At 45.7% G+C, this 19,547-nt stretch overlaps 1 protein-coding gene across 8 annotated transcripts in view; it reads left to right on the forward strand.

The window, feature by feature from the left end:
- LOC109895215 (leucine-rich repeat-containing protein 49) overlaps positions 1-19,547 on the forward strand; it is a 62,232-nt gene that overhangs the window by 21,691 nt on the left and 20,994 nt on the right. For all 8 annotated transcript variants that reach the window (XR_004210901.1, XR_004210903.1, XR_004210904.1 and 5 more), the window contains 4 exons: positions 5,319-5,380; positions 10,455-10,602; positions 12,142-12,225; positions 19,348-19,425. Coding sequence is in view for 4 of the 8 variants with exons in the window: in XM_031831194.1 (XP_031687054.1) it covers positions 5,319-5,380; positions 10,455-10,602; positions 12,142-12,225; positions 19,348-19,425 (372 nt within the window). In the remaining 4 variants the exon portion in view is untranslated. The remainder of the gene's footprint in view (positions 1-5,318; positions 5,381-10,454; positions 10,603-12,141; positions 12,226-19,347; positions 19,426-19,547) is intronic.

Genomic DNA, 19,547 nt, shown 5'->3' on the forward strand with positions numbered 1-19,547 from the left:
GCTTTAATCGCTGCCAAAGGTGATTCAACAAGGTACTGAGTAAAGGGTCTGAATACTTATGTAAATGTGATGTTTAAAATGTTTAATACATTTGCAAAATTGTCTAAAAGACAGTTTTTGCTTTGTCATTATGTGTTATTGTGTGTAGATTGATGAGGGGAAAATAACACTAATACATTTTAGAATAAAGCTGTAACATAACAAAATGTGGAAAAAGTCAGCACCGTAGCTGAGCAGGATGGTGCAGCAACAGGCCATACGGGGGACGAGGAGAGTTTGGTTCTATTCTGTGCCTGGCCATGTTTAGTTTGTTTCATCCTCATTAGCTGCAGCTTTAGAAGCCTTCTCCTGCATTTGCCGTTAATCTTTTTCCAAGGGAAACATGCATTTTGATAATGATTGAGTGTTAGAGCCCAGGGGGTATGAACATAACGTAAACAAAAGGAATATGAGTATCAGACTTTTGAATTATATTAATGTTTAAATCAATCGGACCCCATACAAGCTTTGCCCTTCATGTGGTAGCAGAGTGGAATGAGAGATTAAGGCATGTTGATGTCTGTCCGTTATTATTTTGACGTTAATGTTTCCCTTGGATGTTAACGCAGTGTCTATCTCATGGGCTTCTAATGTACTTTACTATCTGGGTCATATGCTTACAGCATGAGCTATTCATAAGTAATATTGATCTATGAGAACTCAGCTGCCTTAACATACTGGACAAATTATTTAGACTAATTCAGTACTGTATATTATTTACAGTGTATTATACATTTTGTAGTGAATCCATATGTTTTATTGGTGTGGTCAGTACTAGTTTTGTCTGTTTATTGCACCAGGCACACATTTGAATCTAACATGCACTATTAATGTTATTTTTTCTAAGCTGTGCCCTTGGATTTGGTCCAGTGTTCTGGTTGCAGGCAGCTAGCCTGACAGTTAGCTGTTGGGCTGCTACTAGTGATGGTGAAGGAAATCATTGTGTTATGGGATTTCAATACTGATGTCTGCAAAAGGATAGACCAACCCACAATGTATTTATGCACTTCTGTAGATCACTTGCTCTGACCCAAATGATAAAAGATCCCACCAGGGTATGTGAAACAGTGCAAAGTACGATTGACTTAAATATTAGTGTCTGATAAGTTCTAAATGTTGCAGAGTGTAGTAATAGTCTATGGAATCAGTGAATTTTATTACATTTTGCACAAGTACGATTTTTAAAAATATATATTTAAGTGTCACAACTGTTAGAATCAGAGGACTCAAAAAATACTGTGTTGAACTGTTTAGGGAGCAAGTGGGTAAAATTGACTGGTCACCTGTGCTCGATAGTGTAGGGGTAGACAGTGCCTGGGAAGCCTTTAAATGTAGATTCCTTGATGTGGTGAATGTGATGACTCGCATTAGACATCTCAGAGTAAAGCAGAGAATAAGGCCTTTAAGAAATGTAAGAACTCTCAAGAGCAACCTGATTTTGTCCTATATAAACACCACAGAAATGAAGCACAGAGCAGGATGGATGAAGCTAAGAGGGGTTACTTTGCTGAGAAAAATCATTGAGAGCAAATAACCCTAAAAATCTTTGGAAATCATTTAAGGAATTAGGCTGTAGTACTACAAAAACAAGCTAAACAGTATTGGACTGAACATCAGGGGGGAGATGGTATATGCAGAGGTTGCCAATTAATTTGTCACGCGGGTGTAAAGGATTTGGAGACAGGCGCAGGAATACATCATTCGTTTTTTTAATACACCCAAAACAAACACATATACAAAACACTGGGATGTACCCAAACAAAAGAGCAAGGGTAAAGCTCATAGAACGACACAGGACGAGACCGGTAATACACAATGCACAAAACACCAAGCACAGGCTAAGACACCGCATAGGTACTCACACAACCAACGGATATAGGAACAATAATCGACAGCCCAATGGGGAAACAAAGGGCACATTTATACAAACACAATCAGTGAGGAATTGGAACCAGGTGTGCGTAATGACACAGTTCAGTACAGCCTAGAAGGCCATTGACGTCGACCTCCGGAACTGGTGAACAGAATGAGCAGCAGTACCGGGGGGATCCGTGACATAATTCAACTCTTTTTTTAACTTCTGTTGCCAGCAAGCTAGTTGGCAAGCTGCCCACCAGTTTGAATGGAAACGACCAAGTCAAGAAGTATTATTCCGAGTTAGGGGTTCAGCCAAACTCTTTTCTTATTTTTCAAATGTAGCAACATACAAAATAGCCAGTATACTAGCAGAGCTTAAATGCTCCAAAGCCACAGGCCTGGATAATATTCCTGCAAGGTTTCTTAGAGATTCTGCTGAACAAATTGTCCCTTATATTACGCATATTGTTAATCTCTCTCTTGAACAAGGCATCTTTCGCAGGGACATGAAACAAGCTAAAGTTATACCTCTGTATAAGAAGGGGATAAAGTCTGACCCTGAGAATTATAGGCCCGTATCTATCCTTAGTATAACACCAAATATCCAGGAGAGAGTTGTACTGTACATGAGCAAATTTATGAATAATGTATGATTTTCAGTCGGGTTTTATAAGAACATACTCCACTGATTCATGTCTACTTTACTTGACTGACTTCATCAGAAAAGAGATTGATGAGGGAAATCTGTGTGGAATGGTACTGCTGGACCTACAGAAGGCCTTTGATACAGTTAACCACTGTCTCCTAATCTCCAAACTGGAGGCCTATTTGTCAAGTAGGGAGAAGGTAGTAGAGGTTAATGGTTCGCTGTCTCAGGCAAAACGAATGAGTTGTGGCGTTCCGCAGGGGAGCGTGCTTGGGCTCTACTGTTTTTACTGTATATAAACGATATGAAAGATGCTTGTTCTTGCCGTCTTTTCCTTTATGCGAATGACTCTACACCTTGTCTCACAAAAGTAAAACAATGTTGGAGAGCATACTTAGCACAGCGCTTACTAGTATTAGCAAATAGCTTGGAGATAATAAGCTATCTCTGCACTTAGGTAAAACTGAGGCAATTATTTTGGGGTCCTAAAACCTCTGTTAGCTACCTGGGATGGAAGCTTGGGAGGTGTGAACATGGCCACTAAAGTGCTAGGGAAGGTTAATGCCAAGACTAAGTTTTTGGCTAGAATGTCTAAGCTGCTTGATAAGGACTCCATGAGAGTGCTAGACACTGCCCTCATTCAATGCAGTTTTGACTATGCGAGTACTTCCTGGTTTGGGGGCTTATCTAAACTTATGAAGGGGAAGCTCTAGATAGCCCACAATACGCTGATCAGGGTGGCATTGAAGGTGAGTCCACATATTCACATAGGCAGGAGCTGCATTCAGGAACTAAACTGGCTGCCTGTTGAGGCTAAGGTGTCCCAGATTAGACTGGTTTTGGTTTACAGGAGTATTTATGGTTCTGCACCCAGATATCTAACTGATTACTTTTCCCATGTTAGGGATGCACACAATCACAGCACCAGATCAGGTGTTGCTAATGTGTGCTTATACAGGTTCAGGAGTAATGCTGGGAAAGGTATTTTCTTGTATACTGGAGCCTGAGAGTGGACTGAGTTGTCTCTGCCCATAAAACAAGGTCCTCTCTGGGCAGCTCTGAAAAATAAAGTAAAAAACTGTTTGATGTCTTCTGTGCCCAGTTACGTTGTAACTGCAATGATGAGATGGATGTTATTCTTCTTTGTTTTTATGTTTTATTCTCTTGCTGTCATACTTTGTTCAACCGTGTTCGATCTTTCCTAGCCATCTTGTTTCAAGAGGACCACAATGAAAATATGTCACAGACTTTATTGTGTGCTATCCTCCATGATTTTTCTCATGTGCATGTGTGAGATTTTCAAGTTTTGATGTGTACTTGTTTTTTAAATGGTCGAATTAATAAACTAAACTAAATGACCAAGCCCCACAGATCTGATTCATGTAACAGAGAGCATGGATATGGCTTTAGAGGTCAGCATGGCCATTACACAATGCTGTGCTCTAGTCCAGTGGCTGACCAGTTGGCCCTCGGCATAGTGAGAGCTGTAGTAGACGACCAGGTGTAGTAGACTGATCAGAGGGAATCCACCATAACTGGGCATCACGTCTTTCACCCACACAGATGAAAGGGATGGAGGCATTAGGCTAATCTGGCAGGTGGGCGTTTGGGTTGTTAGAATGGGGGGGATGGGGGTGTGCGTGCAAGTGAGCGTGTGTGGATGAGTATTGTGGTAGTGTAGTGGGAGTTTATGTGGATGAGTATTGTAGTAGTGTAGAGGGAGTTGATGTGGATGAGTATTGTGGTAGTGTAGAGGGAGTTGATGTGGATGAGTATTGTGGTAGTGTAGAGGGAGTTTATGTGGATGAGTATTGTGGTAGTGTAGAGGGAGTTTATGTGGATGGCTGCTAGGTTAAGGTCTTGTTGTCTGAGGAATGGCAGAGATACAGGCATTGCTGGTGGAGGCTGTACAGTAGCTGTATGTGAGGTATTGTGTGTCTGCAGTATGGCCTGACAGCGCTTTAAGTCCCTCCTGGCAGTGTCCACACACACGCACACACACACGCATCCCAGCGCAGATCATTCATCCTCAGAGACACACTACAGCAGTGCAGGAGAAGGCTTGGAAAGTTGCAGCTAATGAGGTTGCCCTGCCCTACTGCGAGGCTGAACATGTCATCCCCACTGCCATCCCCCTGTCCTACCCTCTGTAGCTGGCTGTGACATTGCCTGTGCCTCTGTTTCCTCATCAGCCAGCCAGCCTGCTGGTCCTCCTCACATCCTCCCATCCTCCCCCAGACTCCCTCCTCCATTGATCCTGAAACAGCCTGATGGTGAAACAGATTCCATGACAACGGCACCACTGGAGACTTTAATCTATTCCTGTTGAATTCATAATTTGCCCATATCGCTGTCGCCTTCCCTTTGTTCTTCTGCTGCTGCTGGGCTGTGTCTCTGTGTGTCTCTGTGTGTTTCTGTGTGCCAGTAGCCCCCTCTTTCTCTCTCTTTCTCTCTCTCTTCTATAAGCAGAGTGAGTGAGCGAGTTCCTGCAGCAGGGGATCACTGCATTAGCGCACTCTCCTGTTCTCTCCCTCCCCTTCTCCTTGCTCTCCCCCTCCCCTCCCTGTGCAGCCGCGGCAGTGTGCCTGCGCGCGCAGGGCGGATGGGGCTGTATGCCGGAGCTGGGAGCTGCAAGGTGACTGAGGGAATGGAGAGGGATGGGAAGATCTGAGCCACGCTGTGACTGTGCAGTGCCCCACCGCTACCACAACGCAAGCCCCTCTAGAGCACCCTCTCCTCTCTTCATCCCCCTCTTTCTCTCCCTCTCTTTGTCTAGACAGAGGTAGACCAGCTGCCCTGCCTCCAGCGCCTCTTTCTCAGCTGCAACAGCATCACCAGGTAAGATCTGCTGCTACTGCTGCTACTGCTTAACCCCCTCCTCTCCACAGAGCACAGTGCTGGCAGGTTCCCCTCCCAGCCAGCTCCCTATAGCTCAGGGCTAGGTCTGGCCTCTGCTGCAGAGGAGGACCCATACTGCCTGGTCTCTCTCTCTCTGAGCACACACTGAATGACTGCTGAGGTGGGCAGTCTCTCCCTTCCCAAGTGGCTAATAACCTACTGTACTGCTGGGGTGGGCAGTCTCTCCCTACCCCAGTGACTAACAAACTACTATACTGCTTGGTTGCTAAGAGATGGTGTGTCGGTATGTCTCATGAATGGAAAGTCTGTTTTGTTACTGTAGAGAGAGTTTTCAAACCCCTGTTATTTTTTCCTTGTGTGGTTTGTGGCTCTGCCTTTTACCTCCCTTAGCCTTATATAAATAGTGGAGTTGTCATTGAGTTCAGTCAGGAGGACAGGGGCTGAATGCTGAAGTAGCACTGTCTCTGCCTGTGAAAACGGTCCTGTGAAGTCCTGATTTAATAAGACAGTGTTGCCAGTCCAGAGGGCCACAGTTGACTCCTGATGTGATTAATTTCTCATGGCAGCTCTTGCTAGCCCACTCTGTTTTAGGCAGGAAATAAATAATTTAAAGCCTGCCTTGCCCAGCTTATATAAATCAATAATGATGGCAAAATACAACATCTAGTCTAATCTGGCTTGCATTTGATCCTCTGTCAGAGCCTTTTGATTTAAATTGTCTGAGAAATGTAGGCTACTATGCACAGTGAAGTCCTGGTGGATAACACGTGCCTTTATTTGACGTCTGCATAGCTGTAGCTGAGGGAGAAGCCATCCCAGGCTCAGCAAAGCCTTTGGTTGAAGCGATCATTATCACAATTAGGCCAATCAGAAGTTCTCTGTGCAAACAGTGCCGAGAACACTATTTATATTCACATGGTGAACCAACTGTACTGTTTACATTACATTTCCATATTTGTCATTGAGCAGACGTTCTTATTCAAAGTGATTTACAGGAGCAATTAGGATTAGGTGTCTTGCTCAAAGGGACAGCGACCGATTATTTTCACCTAGTCAGCTCAGGGATTTGAATCAGCGACCATTCGTTCAGTGGCCCAACGCTCCTAACCACTAGGTCACCTGCCACCCTAGTTAGCTTGGCTACCTACCACCCTGTTTAGCCTAGTTATTCTTTTCCCATCTCAAACTCTGTTCACCCAGCCCCAGGCCATGTCTGATGCTTTCAATGCCCTCTTCCACTGCCAGCCCCAGGCCCAATTAGCACATTTCCATGTTTTATTTTTGTTGAGTTCTGGGCCCTGGGTATTGAAAAAGGGTCTTAGGGTAGGAGAGCTAATATTGGATCCATTTTGCCATAATAAGATTATATGGACTAGGGGGACCTGATCCTAGATCAGCATTCCTAATCTGAGACGCTTTGTGAATACGGGCCCTGTTCCCTGGTGGTATTGTCGACCTATGGATTATAAGGTTAATTCAACAAAAATAGAGGTTGGGGGGCTTTTCTAAGTGAATTACTCATCATATTAACATATAGTTGCATCAGTGCCTGGTATGGCAACAGCTCGGTATCTGACCGTAAGGCTTACAGCCCAGTACATCACTGGGGCCAAGCTTCCTGCCATCCAGGACACATACATACATACATATATATACAACTATATATATAGTTGAAGTCGGAAGTTTACATACACCTTAGCCATATACATTTTCACAATTCCTGACATTTAATCCTAGTAAAAATTCCCTTTCTTAGGTCAGTTAGGATCACCACTTTATTCACCACTCCAATACCTTGACTGTGTTGTCCTTAAGCCATTTTGCCACAACTTTGGAAGTATGCTTGGGGTCATTGTTCATTTGGAAGACCCATTTGGAAGACCCATTTGCGACCAAGCTTTAACTTCTTGACTGATGTCTTGAGATGTTGCTTCAATATATCCACATAATTTTCCCTCCTCGTGATGCCATCTATTTTGTGAAGTGCACCAGTCCCTCCTGCAGCAACATACCCCCACAACATGATGATGCCACCCCCGTGCTTCACGGTTGGGATGGTGTTCTTCGGCTTGCAAGCATCCCCCTTTTTCCTTCAAGCATAACGATGGTCATTATGGCCAAACAGTTCTATTTTTGTTTAATCTGACCAGAGGACATTTCTCCAAAAAGTACGATCTTTGTCCCCATGTGCAGTTGCAAACCGTAGTCTGGCTTTTTTATGGCGGTTTTGGAGCAATGGCTTCTTCCTTGCTGAGTGGATGTCGATATAGGACTTATTTATTGTGGATATAGATACTTTTGTGACTGTTTCCTCCAGCATCTTCACAAGGTCCTTTGCTGTTGTTCTGGGATTGATTTGCACTTTTCGCACCAATGTACGTTCATCTCTAGGAGACAGAACGCGTCTCCTTCCTGAGTGGTATGACGGCTGCGTGGTCCCATGGTGTTTATACTTGCGTACTATTGTTTGTGCAGATGCACTTGGTACCTTCAGGCGTTTGGAAATTGCTCCCAAGGATGAAACAGACTTGTGGAGGTCTACCATTTTTTTCTGAGGTCTTGGCTGATTTATTTTTATTTCCCATGATGTCAAGCAAAGAGGCACTGAGTTTGAAGGTAGGCCTTGAAATACATCCACATGTACACCTCCAATTGACTCAAATTATGTCAATTAGCCTATCAGAAGCTTCTAAAGCCATGACATAATTTTCTGGAACTGTCCAAGCTGTTTAAAGACACAGTCAACTTTAAACGTCTGACCCACTGGAATTGTGATACAGTGAATTATAAGTGAAATAATCTTTCTGTAAACAATTTTTTGAAAAAATGACTGCACAAAGTAGATGTCCTAACTGACTTGCCAAAACTATAGTTTGTTAAAAATAAATTTGTGGAGTGCTTGAAAAATGAGTTTTAGTGACTCCAAACTAAATGTATGTAAACTTCCGACTTCAACTGTATATAACCTACTGTTCAAAAGTTTGTGGTCACTTAGAAATGTCCTTGTTTTTGAAAGACAAGCACATTTTTGGTCCATTAAGATAACATCAAATTGATCAGAAATACAGTGCAGACATTGTTAATGTTGTAAACGACTATTGTAGTTGGAAACGGTCTGATTTTCTTATGGAATATCTACATAGGCGTACAGAGGCCAATTGTCAGCAAACATCACTCCTGTGTTCCAATGGCACGTTATGTTAGCTAATCCAAGTTTATAATTTTAAAAGGCTAATTGATCATTAGAAAACCCTTTTGCAATTATGTTAGCACAGCTAAAAATTGCTGTGCTAATTAATCAAGCAATTAAACTGGCCTTTAGACTAGTTGAGTATCTGGAGCATCAGCATTTGTGGGTTCGATTACAGGCTCAAAATAGCCAGAAACAAAGAACTTTCTTCTGAAACTCGTCAGTCTATTATTGTTCTAAGAAATTAAGGCTATTCCATCTCCAAGAAACTGAAGATCTCGTACAACACGGTGTACTACTCCCTTCACAATTACAGCGCAAACTGTCTCTAACCAGAATAGAAATAGGAGTGGGAGGCCCCAGTGCACAACTGAGCAAGAGTACAAGTACATTAGAGTGTCTAGTATGAGAAACAGAAACAGACGCCTCACAAGTCCTCAACTGGCAGCTTCATTAAATAGTACCCACAAAACACCAGTCTCAACGTCAACAGTGAAGAGTCACTCCGGGATTCTGGCCTTCTAGGCAGAGTGGCCTTCTAGGCAGAGTCTGTGTTCTTTTGCCCATCTTAATCTTTTATTTTTCTTGGCGAGTCTGAGATATGGCTTTTTCTTTGCAACTCTGCCTAGAAAAGCCAGCATCCCGGAGGTACCTCTTCACTGTTGACGTTGCAGGTACCGTTTAATGAAGCTCCCTGTTGAGGACTTGTGAGGCATCTGTTTCTCAAACTAGACACTCTAATGTACTTGTCCTCTTGCTCAGTTGTGCACCAGGGTTAACTAACACAACGTGCCGTTGGAACACAGGAGTGATGGTCGCTGATAATGGGCCTCTGTACGCCTATGTAGATATTCCATAAAAAATCTGCCGTTTCCAGCAAAAATTGTAATTTACAACATTAACAATGTCTACACTATTTCTGATCAATTTCATGTTTTTTTAATGGACAAAAAATTTGCTTTTCTTTCAAAAACAAGGACATTTCTTAGTGACCGCAAACTTTTGAACTGTAGTGTATATACATTTTTTTACTTAACCTTTATTTAATTAGGCAAGTCAGTTAAGAACAAATTATTATTTATAATGACGGCCTACACCGGCCAAACCCGGGCGATGCTGGGCCAATTGTGCGCCGCCCTATGGGACTCCCAATCACGGCCAGTTGCGATCCAGCCTGAATTCGAACCAGGGTGTCTGTAGTGACGCCTCAAGCACTGAGATGTAGTGCCTTAGACCGCTGTGCCACTCGGGAACCCAAAAAATATACTAGGCGGTGTCAGAGGAATGCCTAAAAAATTGTCAAAGACTCCAGTCCCCCAAGTTATAGACTGTTCTTTCTGCTACCACACGGCAAGAGGTACTGGAGTGCCAAGTCTAGGTCCAAAAGGCTCCTTAACAGCTTCTACCCCCAAGCCACAAGACTGCTGAACAATTCATTAAATGGCCACCCGGACTATTTTCTTGACACACCCCCTTTGTTTTTACACTGCTGCTACTCGCTGTTTATTATCAATGCATAGTCACTTTACCCCTCCCTACATACACGTACAAATTAACTTGACTAACATGTGCCCCCGCACATTGACTCGGTACTGGTACCCTGTGTATATATAGCCTCATTGTTGTTATTTTATTGTTACTTTAAAATATGTTTACTTTAGTTTATTTAGTAAATATTTTCTTAACTCTATTTTCTTAAAACTGCATTGTTTGTTAAGTGCTTGTAAGTAAGCATTTCACGGTAAAGTCTACACCTGTTGTATTCGGCGCATGTGACAAATAAAATTTGATTTGATATTGTATTTATCCCATTGATAGTTGTTAATGTCCTTTGTGGTGTGTGTTTTCTCTCTCTGTGTGTAGTTTTTATGAGCTAGCCTGCCTGGGAGAGTCGTGCTCCCTTTCTGAGCTCACCCTGGATGGGAACCCAGTAGCCCTGGAGACATGGTACAAGCAGGCCGCCCTGCGCTGTGTGCTTCAACTCAGACAGCTGGACATGAAACGTGTCACGGTAAGACATACGCTCGGTGCAACACTTTACAGAATCCTTGAAACTACCACATGCTTGATATCCATAGGGATAAAAGCTGAATTGCCTGTCAAACATGATGTCATTGTATTAACACTACATACGAGGCACTTGAGTTCAGAGGTTCATGCATTTGAAAGCTGTTAAGCAGGCAGGCAACACGCAGGTCTGAGCTTGTAGGCTACATGAACCCTGAGGTACCACACACACACCTTACCCTTAGAATATGGAGGTAATGGCCTGCAGCCAATAGGATGGGCAAGTCCTCCTGAGATCAGAATCTGATTTGCACAACTTTCCACAGATGAGCACTCGCTCTATGTGACTGGTAGTAACATAGTTTGAGATATAACATACTTGCTGTCAGTGCCAAGGCAGGCAGATATAATGTATGAGTAAAATAAGGGTTAAAGCTGGCTGCAGATGTGGAGGAGCTGAACTCCTCTTGCTTTGAGACAGAAAATAATCCAAAGATTCCAGGAAACTGTTACCTTTGCTCCTTGTGGGATATCTGTGTCAACACAACAGACTGGGTTTGTTCAGGGGGAAATTAACAGTGTTAATGACAAATATTCAGCGCTATTTCACCTAATAATCTAGTCTACTAATTAGTGGGAAAGGATGACAATGCATTATTGATACTATTACACATAGCCTAGTTGTGACAGCACTTAAGGTCCTCTGCTCAAACTGATTTGAGCCCTTATTGCATGGAACTTCCATCTCATATTGCTCAAATAAACAGCAAACCTGGTTTAAAAAAACAGATAAAGCAACACCTCGCGGCACAACGCCTCTCCTCTATTTGACCTAGATATTTTGTGTGTATTCATTGATATGTAGGCTACGTGTGCCTTTACATTTTTTTTTATGTAGTTCTGTCCTTAAGCTGTTCTTGTCTATTGATGTTCTGTATTATGTAATTCTGTATTATGTTTCATGTTTTGTGTGGATCCCAGGAAGAGTAGCTGCTGCTTTTGCAACAGCTAATGCGGATTCTAATAAAATACAAAAATACAACATTTCACATACTGATTTAACTTTTTTGTTACAAAGTATTTTTGATAAAAGGCCTTCCCTTATAGAAAAAAACATTATGCAAAGGGTATGAAAGATAGCACTTTGATTCTGGAGCCATGGCAGCATTTTCAGTGAACCAAATCAAGGAATCCTTTCTCAGCCGAATCGTCACAGAGTAGCCAGCGCTAAACATCCCCTAGAGCTCAGCTGGCAGTCTCATATTGTCTCTGCTGGTGCATTGCATGCTGGGAGCTCTGCCTGGCACACCCAAACAGCTGGGCTCAGTTCAGAAGAGGCTGCAGCTGAATATTAGAGAGACAGATAATCCTGTGATGCAGCAGGAGATGCTGCCTCTCCAACTGGTCCTTCCTGCAGAGGGAAAACCTGCAGCCAACATATCAGACATTATTCTGACTGTGCCTCCGTCTCATGTTGAGTAATTCAGTCTTGTCCATGAATGGAGCGACACCCTGATTGTATTATTGACCCTCTTTTCTGCAGGAGGAGGAGAGACGTATGGCCTGCGTCACGGCCCGGAAGGAGGATGAGAAGAAGAGGGAGAGTCACAAGCAGGCCATGCACAAGGTACCTGACTTACCTTATGTTGACTCTGTACATATTTGTGTTTAACATACTGCACTATACTGTTACTATCGCAGATATCTTGCCATGTTGACTGAACAATATGTTCTTCTGTTCTGACATATATACAACTGATGTTAGCTGGCTGATTGTCACATAAGAGGAAAAATTCCACAACGATAAAGTGGAATTCAAATAATGTCACAGGTCATTGATAAGGACTGAGCAGACTAGCTGGTGAGAGTTTAAGTCATTATCCATTCAAATATTTCTAATATTTTGTGGCATTTAAAGTGTTATATAAGATTTTCTGCCGGATGCATGTCAACAACATAATTAAGCCATACAGATGTAATTTGTGGAAAGTGCTTATTTGGACAATAACCAAACTCCTTGGCCCTCAATGCTGTTTGTTAAAACGTTTTTACCTCCAAAACATTTCCTGTTTATTCATATGAATAGCCAAAACTAGTCACAATATGAACATGTTTATCGTCTGCTAGCCATTAGGGTTTATTATGAGTACAATAGGAGGTTAGGTGTGCTTTTGTTTAAACACATTGCACATGTAACATACACTGCATAACCCCTTGTAGACAGTGGATGAGGATGACTAATGTTGTGGGAGTTACACTATAAGTGCATTATTTAAGGAGAGTGCAAGAGGGCCGTTTTTGATGTTGAACAATGTATTAAATAATTTATATCAACTTGTATGATATGCTGTCATATGTCTGTAAGCAATTTCTGTTGATGCTGAGGTATCGGTAAGCAGTTAGCTCAGATGATACCGAAAGCGCTCTGAGGGCTGCTCCTCAATGGCCACTAATTCTTAACTACTTGAAATGCACTGTGGTGTTCGCTTGTCATGTAAAGAGGAGTCATCTGCTTTGCATTAACCGCCCAACCATGAGTTGATCAATGGGAGCATTATAGTAGGGAGATGAAGGCCAGTAACCCTGCATTTATGTAGTTATTTTTCCAAGGGGGCTCAAATAACAGTGACTGTAGCTACAAGTTTTTCAATCCACTTCAATAGTCATTTGTCTTTTTCCTCCATTATCTTTTCCATAAGTGTTCCTCACAATAACTGTTCTAACTACAGGGTTTCTAAGTGCTCAGTTCCTTTTGAAGATTATCAGATCCCACCAACCTTTGTTTGAGACTGGTTATGATTTCAGTTCAAATGACCAAAACATGCTTGTTCAATCATTGTCTATCTGTACTGTACCTCTATGTGTTAGAGAATGCATACTGTACTGTATCTATACCGAACAAAAATATAAACGCAACGTGCAACAATTTCTACAATTTTACTGAGTTACAGTTCATATAAGGAAATCAGTCAATTGAAATAAATTCATTAGACTCTAATCTATGGATTTCACATGACTGGGCAGGGGCGCAGCCATGGGTGGGCCTGGGAGGGCATAGGCCCACCCACAGGGGAGCCAGTCCCAGCCAATCAGAATGATTTTTTCCCTTAATAATAATGACTTTATTACAGACAGAAATACTAATCAGTTTCATTATCTGTCCGGCTAGTCTCAGCCGAATGTGGAGGTCTTGGGCTGGCGTGGTTACACGTGGTCTGCAGTTTTGAGGCCAGTTGGACGTAATGCCACATTCTCTAAAATGATGTTGGAGACAGCTTATGGTAGAGAAATTAACATTTAATTCTCTGGCAACAGCTCTGGTGGACATTCCTGCAGTCAGCATGTCAATTGCATGTTCCCTCAAAACTTAAGACATCTGTGGTATTGTGTTGTGTGACAAAACTGCACATTTTACAGTGACCTTTTATTGTCCGCTAGCATAAGGTGTACCTGATAAGGTGTAATGATCATGTTGTTGTAATGCCCGGGGTGTAGTGGAGGAAGAAGTCAGACGCAGGAAACAGAGAGTTCAGAGTAGCGCTTCTTCTTTATTCACCACACAGGTGAAAACACAGGGGAACTAAACAGTCCAGAATAACACACGTACACGAACAACCGTGACTTACAGGCGTGTATACGAGTACACATAAAACAATCCCGGCACACCCAGCAGGCGGGCCGGCTGGATAATAAAGCCCAACTAATTAACCTAACTACACACAGGTGTAAGTAATAAACAGACAAGGAGGGGGAGAAAAAGATCAGTGGCAGCTAGTAGGCCAGTGATGATGACCGCAGAGCGCCACCCGAACAGGAAGGGGAGCCACCTTCGGTAGCAGTCGTGACAGTACCCCCCCTGATGCGCGGCTCCCGCAGCGCGCCGACACCGGCCTCGAGGGCGACCCGGAGGGCGAGTCGCAGGGCGATCCGGATGGAGGCGATGGAAATCACTCAACATTGACGGATCCAAAATGTCCCCCATCGGTACCCAGCACCTCTCCTCCGGACCGTATCCCTCCCAGTCCACGAGGTACTGCAGGCCCCTCACCCGGCGTCTCGAGTCCAGAATGGCCCGTATCGTGTATGCCGGGGACCCCTCGATGTCCAGAGGGGGAGGAGGGATCTCCGGCACCTCACCGTCCTGCAGGGTACCAGCTACCACCGGCCTGAGGAGAGACACATGAAACGAGGGGTTAATACGATAATAGGAAGGGAGTTGTAATCGATAACACACCTTGTTTATTCTCCTCAGGACTTTGAAGGGCCCTACACACTGCGGCCCCAGTTTCTGGCAGGGCAAGCGGAGAGGCAGGGCAAGCGGAGAGGTAGGTTTCGGGTCGAGAGCCAGACCCTGTCCCCCGGTACAAATACGGGGGCCTCACTGCGGTGGCGGTCAGCACTCCTCTTCTGCCATCCACTGGCTTGTTTGAGGGATTCCTGGACGGCCCTCCAGGTCTCCTTGGAGCGCTGCACCCACTCCTCCACCGCAGGAGCCTCGGTCTGACTCGGATGCCAAGGTGCCAGGACCGGCTGGTAGCCCAACACACACTGGAACGGAGATAGGTTTGTCGAGGAGTGACGGAGTTGGTTTTGGGCCAACTCCGCCCATGGGACGTACCTAGACCACTCGCTGGGCCGGTCCTGGCAATACGACCACAGAATCCTACCCACCTCCTGGTTCACTCTCTCCACCTGCCCATTACTCTCGGGGTGATAACCGGAGGTCAGGCTGACCGAGACCCCCAGACGCTCCATGAACGCCCTCCATACCCGGGACGTGAACTGGGGACCCCGATCAGAGACGATATCCTCCGGCACCCCGTAGTGCCGGAAGACGTGGGTGAATAACGCCTCCGCAGTCTGTAGGGTTATAGGGAGACCGGGCAACGGTAGGAGACAGCAGGACTTAGGGAACCGATCCACAATCACCAAAACCATTGTGTTCCCCTGAGACGGGGGGAGATCGGTCAGAAAATCAACTGATCGGTGAGACCATGGCCGTTGTGGAACGGGGAGGGGGTGTAATTTCCCTCTAGGAAGGTGCCTAGGAGCCTTACTCTGGGCGCACACCGAACAGGAAGAGACATAAACCCTAACGTCCCTAGCCAAGGTGGGCCACCAATACTTCTCCCAGAGGCCCCGCACTGTCCTCGCCACCCCAGGGTGACCCGAGGAGGGTAGGGTGTGAGCCCACCGAATCAGTTGGTCCCGAACACCAAGTGGCACGTACTTACGCCCAGCCGGACACTGAGGAGGCGCAGGCTCCGCCCGTAACGCCCGCTCGATGTCCGAGTCCACCTCCCATACCACTGGTGCCATCAGTCTCGAGGCGGAAAGGATGGGAGTAGGCTCGGTAGACCGATCCTCCGTATCATAAAGGCGGGACAGTGTGTCAGCCTTTACGTTCTGGGAGCCTGGTCTATACGACAGAGTAAACCGGAATCGGGTGAAGAACATGGCCCACCTTGCCTGACGTGGATTCAGTCTCCTAGCTGCCTGAATATACTCCAGATTCTGGTGGTTGGTCCAGATGAGAAAGTGGTGCTTAGCCCCCTCAAGCCAGTGTCTCCACACCCTCAGGGCCTAGACCACCGCTAACAACTCCCGGTCCCCCACATCATAGTTACGCTCCGCGTAAAAGAAAGGGCAGGGGCGGAGTTTTGGTGGCGTACCCGAGCGCTGTGATAGCACAGCACCCACCCCAGCCTCGGACGCGTCCACCTACACTATGAATGCTAGAGAGGGGTCCAGGTGCGCCAACACGGGTGCATCCGAGTCAACCTATTGAAGGCTCTGTCCGCCTCTGCTGACCACCGCAAACGCACCGGGCCCCCCTTCAGCAGTGAGGTAATGGGGGCCGCTACCTGGCCAAAACCCCGGATAAACCTCCGGTAGTAATGGGCAAACCCCAAAAACCGCTGCACCTCCCTTTTCTTCACAAAAAATAAACTCAAGGAGACTGGTGAGATGGAGGGCCGAATGTACCCCTGTCCCAGAGACTCCGTGACATATGTCTCCATAGCCAACGTCTCCTCCTGGGACAATGGGTACACGTGACTCTTGGGAAGCGCAGCGTTTACTTGGAGATCTATTGCACAATCCCCTCCCGGTCGATGAGGTGGTAATTTAGTCGCTCTCTTTTTACTGAAAGGGGGGGGGGGTGCGCACCGTGGAATCCTGGTCTGGGCTCTCCACGGACGTGGCACCGATGGAAACTCCCAGACACCTTCCAGAACACTCCTCTGACCACCCCTGGAGAACCCTCTGTCTCCACGAAATCTTGGGATTGTGACTAGCCAGCCAGGGAATCCCCAGCACCACTGGAAACGCAGGCGAATCGATAATGAAGAGACTTATACGCTCCCTATGATTCCCCTGCGTCACCATGTCCAGTGGAACCGTGGCCTCCCGGACCAACCCTGACCCTAATGGCCGGCTATCAAGGGAGTGCACAGGGAAGGGAGAATCTATCGGCACGAGCGGAACACCCAGCTTGATGGCAAGTCCGCGATCCATAAAGTTCCCAGATGGACCTGAATCGACTAGCGCTTTATGTTGGGAAGAGGGGAAAAATCAAGGAAAGAAATAAAGACAAACAAGTGACCAACAGGGGGTTCTGTGTGAGTTTGGTGCTGACTCACTTGGGGTGACCAAGAAGCGTTCTGCCTGCCATCTCGACTCCCAGACGGGCCCCCCCAGCACCGATCGGCCGTGTGTCCTCTCCGACCACAGCTGGTGCAGGGGGAGCCTCCTCCTCCGGGAACCCCTCGGCATGGCCCATCCCAACTCCGTAGGAATGGGAGCGGGGGCGCTGGTTGGTGGAACGCACAGGACCCTCTCCTGAACGCCCGCGGGCAGCCAGCAGATTGTCCAGCCGGATAGACATGTCAATAAGTTAATCTAGGGAGAGAGCGGTGTCCTGACACGCTAGCTCCCTGCGTCCTCCCGGAGACTACACCGGTAGTGGTCTATAAGGGCCCTGTCGTTCCACCCAGGCCCAGCGGCCAAGGTCCGGAACTCTAAGGCGTAATCCGGGGCGCTCCTCTTCTCCTGCCTAAGGTGGAACAGTCGCCCTCCCGCCGCTCAAACCCCTGACACCCCGCCGCCGCTCCATCATAATCCCTTGGGAGCGCAAGACGGAGAGCGCTGGATCCGGGGGATGGGGAGAGAGGAGAAGGGGAATCCTGGGCTGGGGAAACCGAAGGTGGAGAGAGGAGACCACTCCTCTCCCATCGGTCCATTCTCTCCATCATCTGGTCCATCGCGGATCCGATCCGATGGATGACGGTGGTGTGGTGGAGGACACGTTCCTCCATCGATGGGAGGGGGTTGGCAGCTGCTCCTGCTGACTCCATTCAATCGGTGTGGGATTCTGTAATGCCCGGGGTGTAGTGGAGGAAGAAGTCAGATGCAGGAAACAGAGAGTTCAGAGTAGCACTACTTCTTTATTCACCACACAGGTGAAAACGACACCACTCAAACAAATGCCCCAAAACACAGAGGAACTAAACAGTCCCGAATAACACATGTACACGAACAACCGTGACTTACAGGCGTGTACATGAGTACACATAAAACAATCCCGCACACCCAGCAGGCGGGCCGGCTGGATAATAAAGCCCAACTAATTAACCTAACTAAACACAGGTGTAACTAATAAACAGACAAGGAGGGGGAGAACAAGATCAGTGGCACCCGAACAGGAAGGGGAGCCACGTTCGGCAGGAGTCGTGACAGTTGTTTAATCAGCTTCTTGATATGCCACACCTGTCATGTGGATGGGCGGCAGGGTAGCCTAGTGGTTAGAGCGTTGGACTAGTAACCGGAAGGTTGCAAGTTCAAACCCCCGAGCTGACAAGGTACAAATCTGCCGTTCTGCCCCTGAACAGGCAGTTAACCCACTGTTCCTAGGCCGTCATTGAAAATAAGAATTTGTTCTTAACTGACTTGCCTGGTTAAATAAAGGTCAAATAAAATAAAGGTAAAATAAAAATAAATAAAAATGATCTAGTAAAGGAGAAATGCTCACTAACAGGGTAATGGAACATTTCTGGGATCTTTTATTTCAGATCATGAAACACTTCACATGTGGCGTTTATATTTTTGCTCATTATATACTGTATATTGATGTGTGTGTTCCTGCCTTCCTGCTGCATTGACTGATCCATACTGAGAGATCAGCAAGAGGTCTAGAGGAAGTTTAATTGCCTGTGTGTAATCCAAGCCAGCTAATTGAGCTAGTTGAGGAAATAATGATAAATGGAATGCTCCGTGAGGGTTCATGTAGTCTCAGAATGATCCACTATCAATTCTGTTTGCCAGCCGTCCTCTGTGTGTGGGAGTGGAGCATTCCATTCCATACCTGTGCGTATCAAAACTGAACTGAATAAAGGCAACAACAAAAACATCTAATCTAAGAGAAAGCGAGAGAGAGAGCTGCATTCTTCCTTGTTGCAGGGTGGGGGTGGCACAGAAGTACTGCTGCTGCCTCTGCTACAGTCAACACGGATTCTGCTGCTGCAGTAATGCTGAGACAGTTGTTGAGAGATATGGGGCATATACAGTACAGCACACACAAATTGTACCTTGTTATTACAGACAGAGCCTTTGTAACTGTAACTGAGACTAGGTATTGGTAAGATAGGCATGTTTGTAAGTAATGTAAGCTAAGTGACAGTCTATCAGTTAGAATAACATTTGAAGTTTTATTTTTTGAAGATAAACAGTACATGTGTATTTGTGTTCATAGAGTCCTGCTCATGTTGTGCCTCAGCAGTTCTACACTCAACTTGGACTCAAGTCTCAGGACTCCTCAGTGACAAGCAAGGTAGGTGGAATGTCTTTGTCTGTAGCAGGAGAGAGATCTCAGTTTCATAATATCATCCTGTCCTCTATGTGCCCTGCTGAGGACCAATGCCAACTGAACCCTGCTCTGTTCCTTGTGTGTGC

Source organism: Oncorhynchus kisutch, linkage group LG8 (genome assembly GCF_002021735.2).
Source record: "Oncorhynchus kisutch isolate 150728-3 linkage group LG8, Okis_V2, whole genome shotgun sequence".
NCBI lineage: Eukaryota > Metazoa > Chordata > Actinopteri > Salmoniformes > Salmonidae > Oncorhynchus > Oncorhynchus kisutch.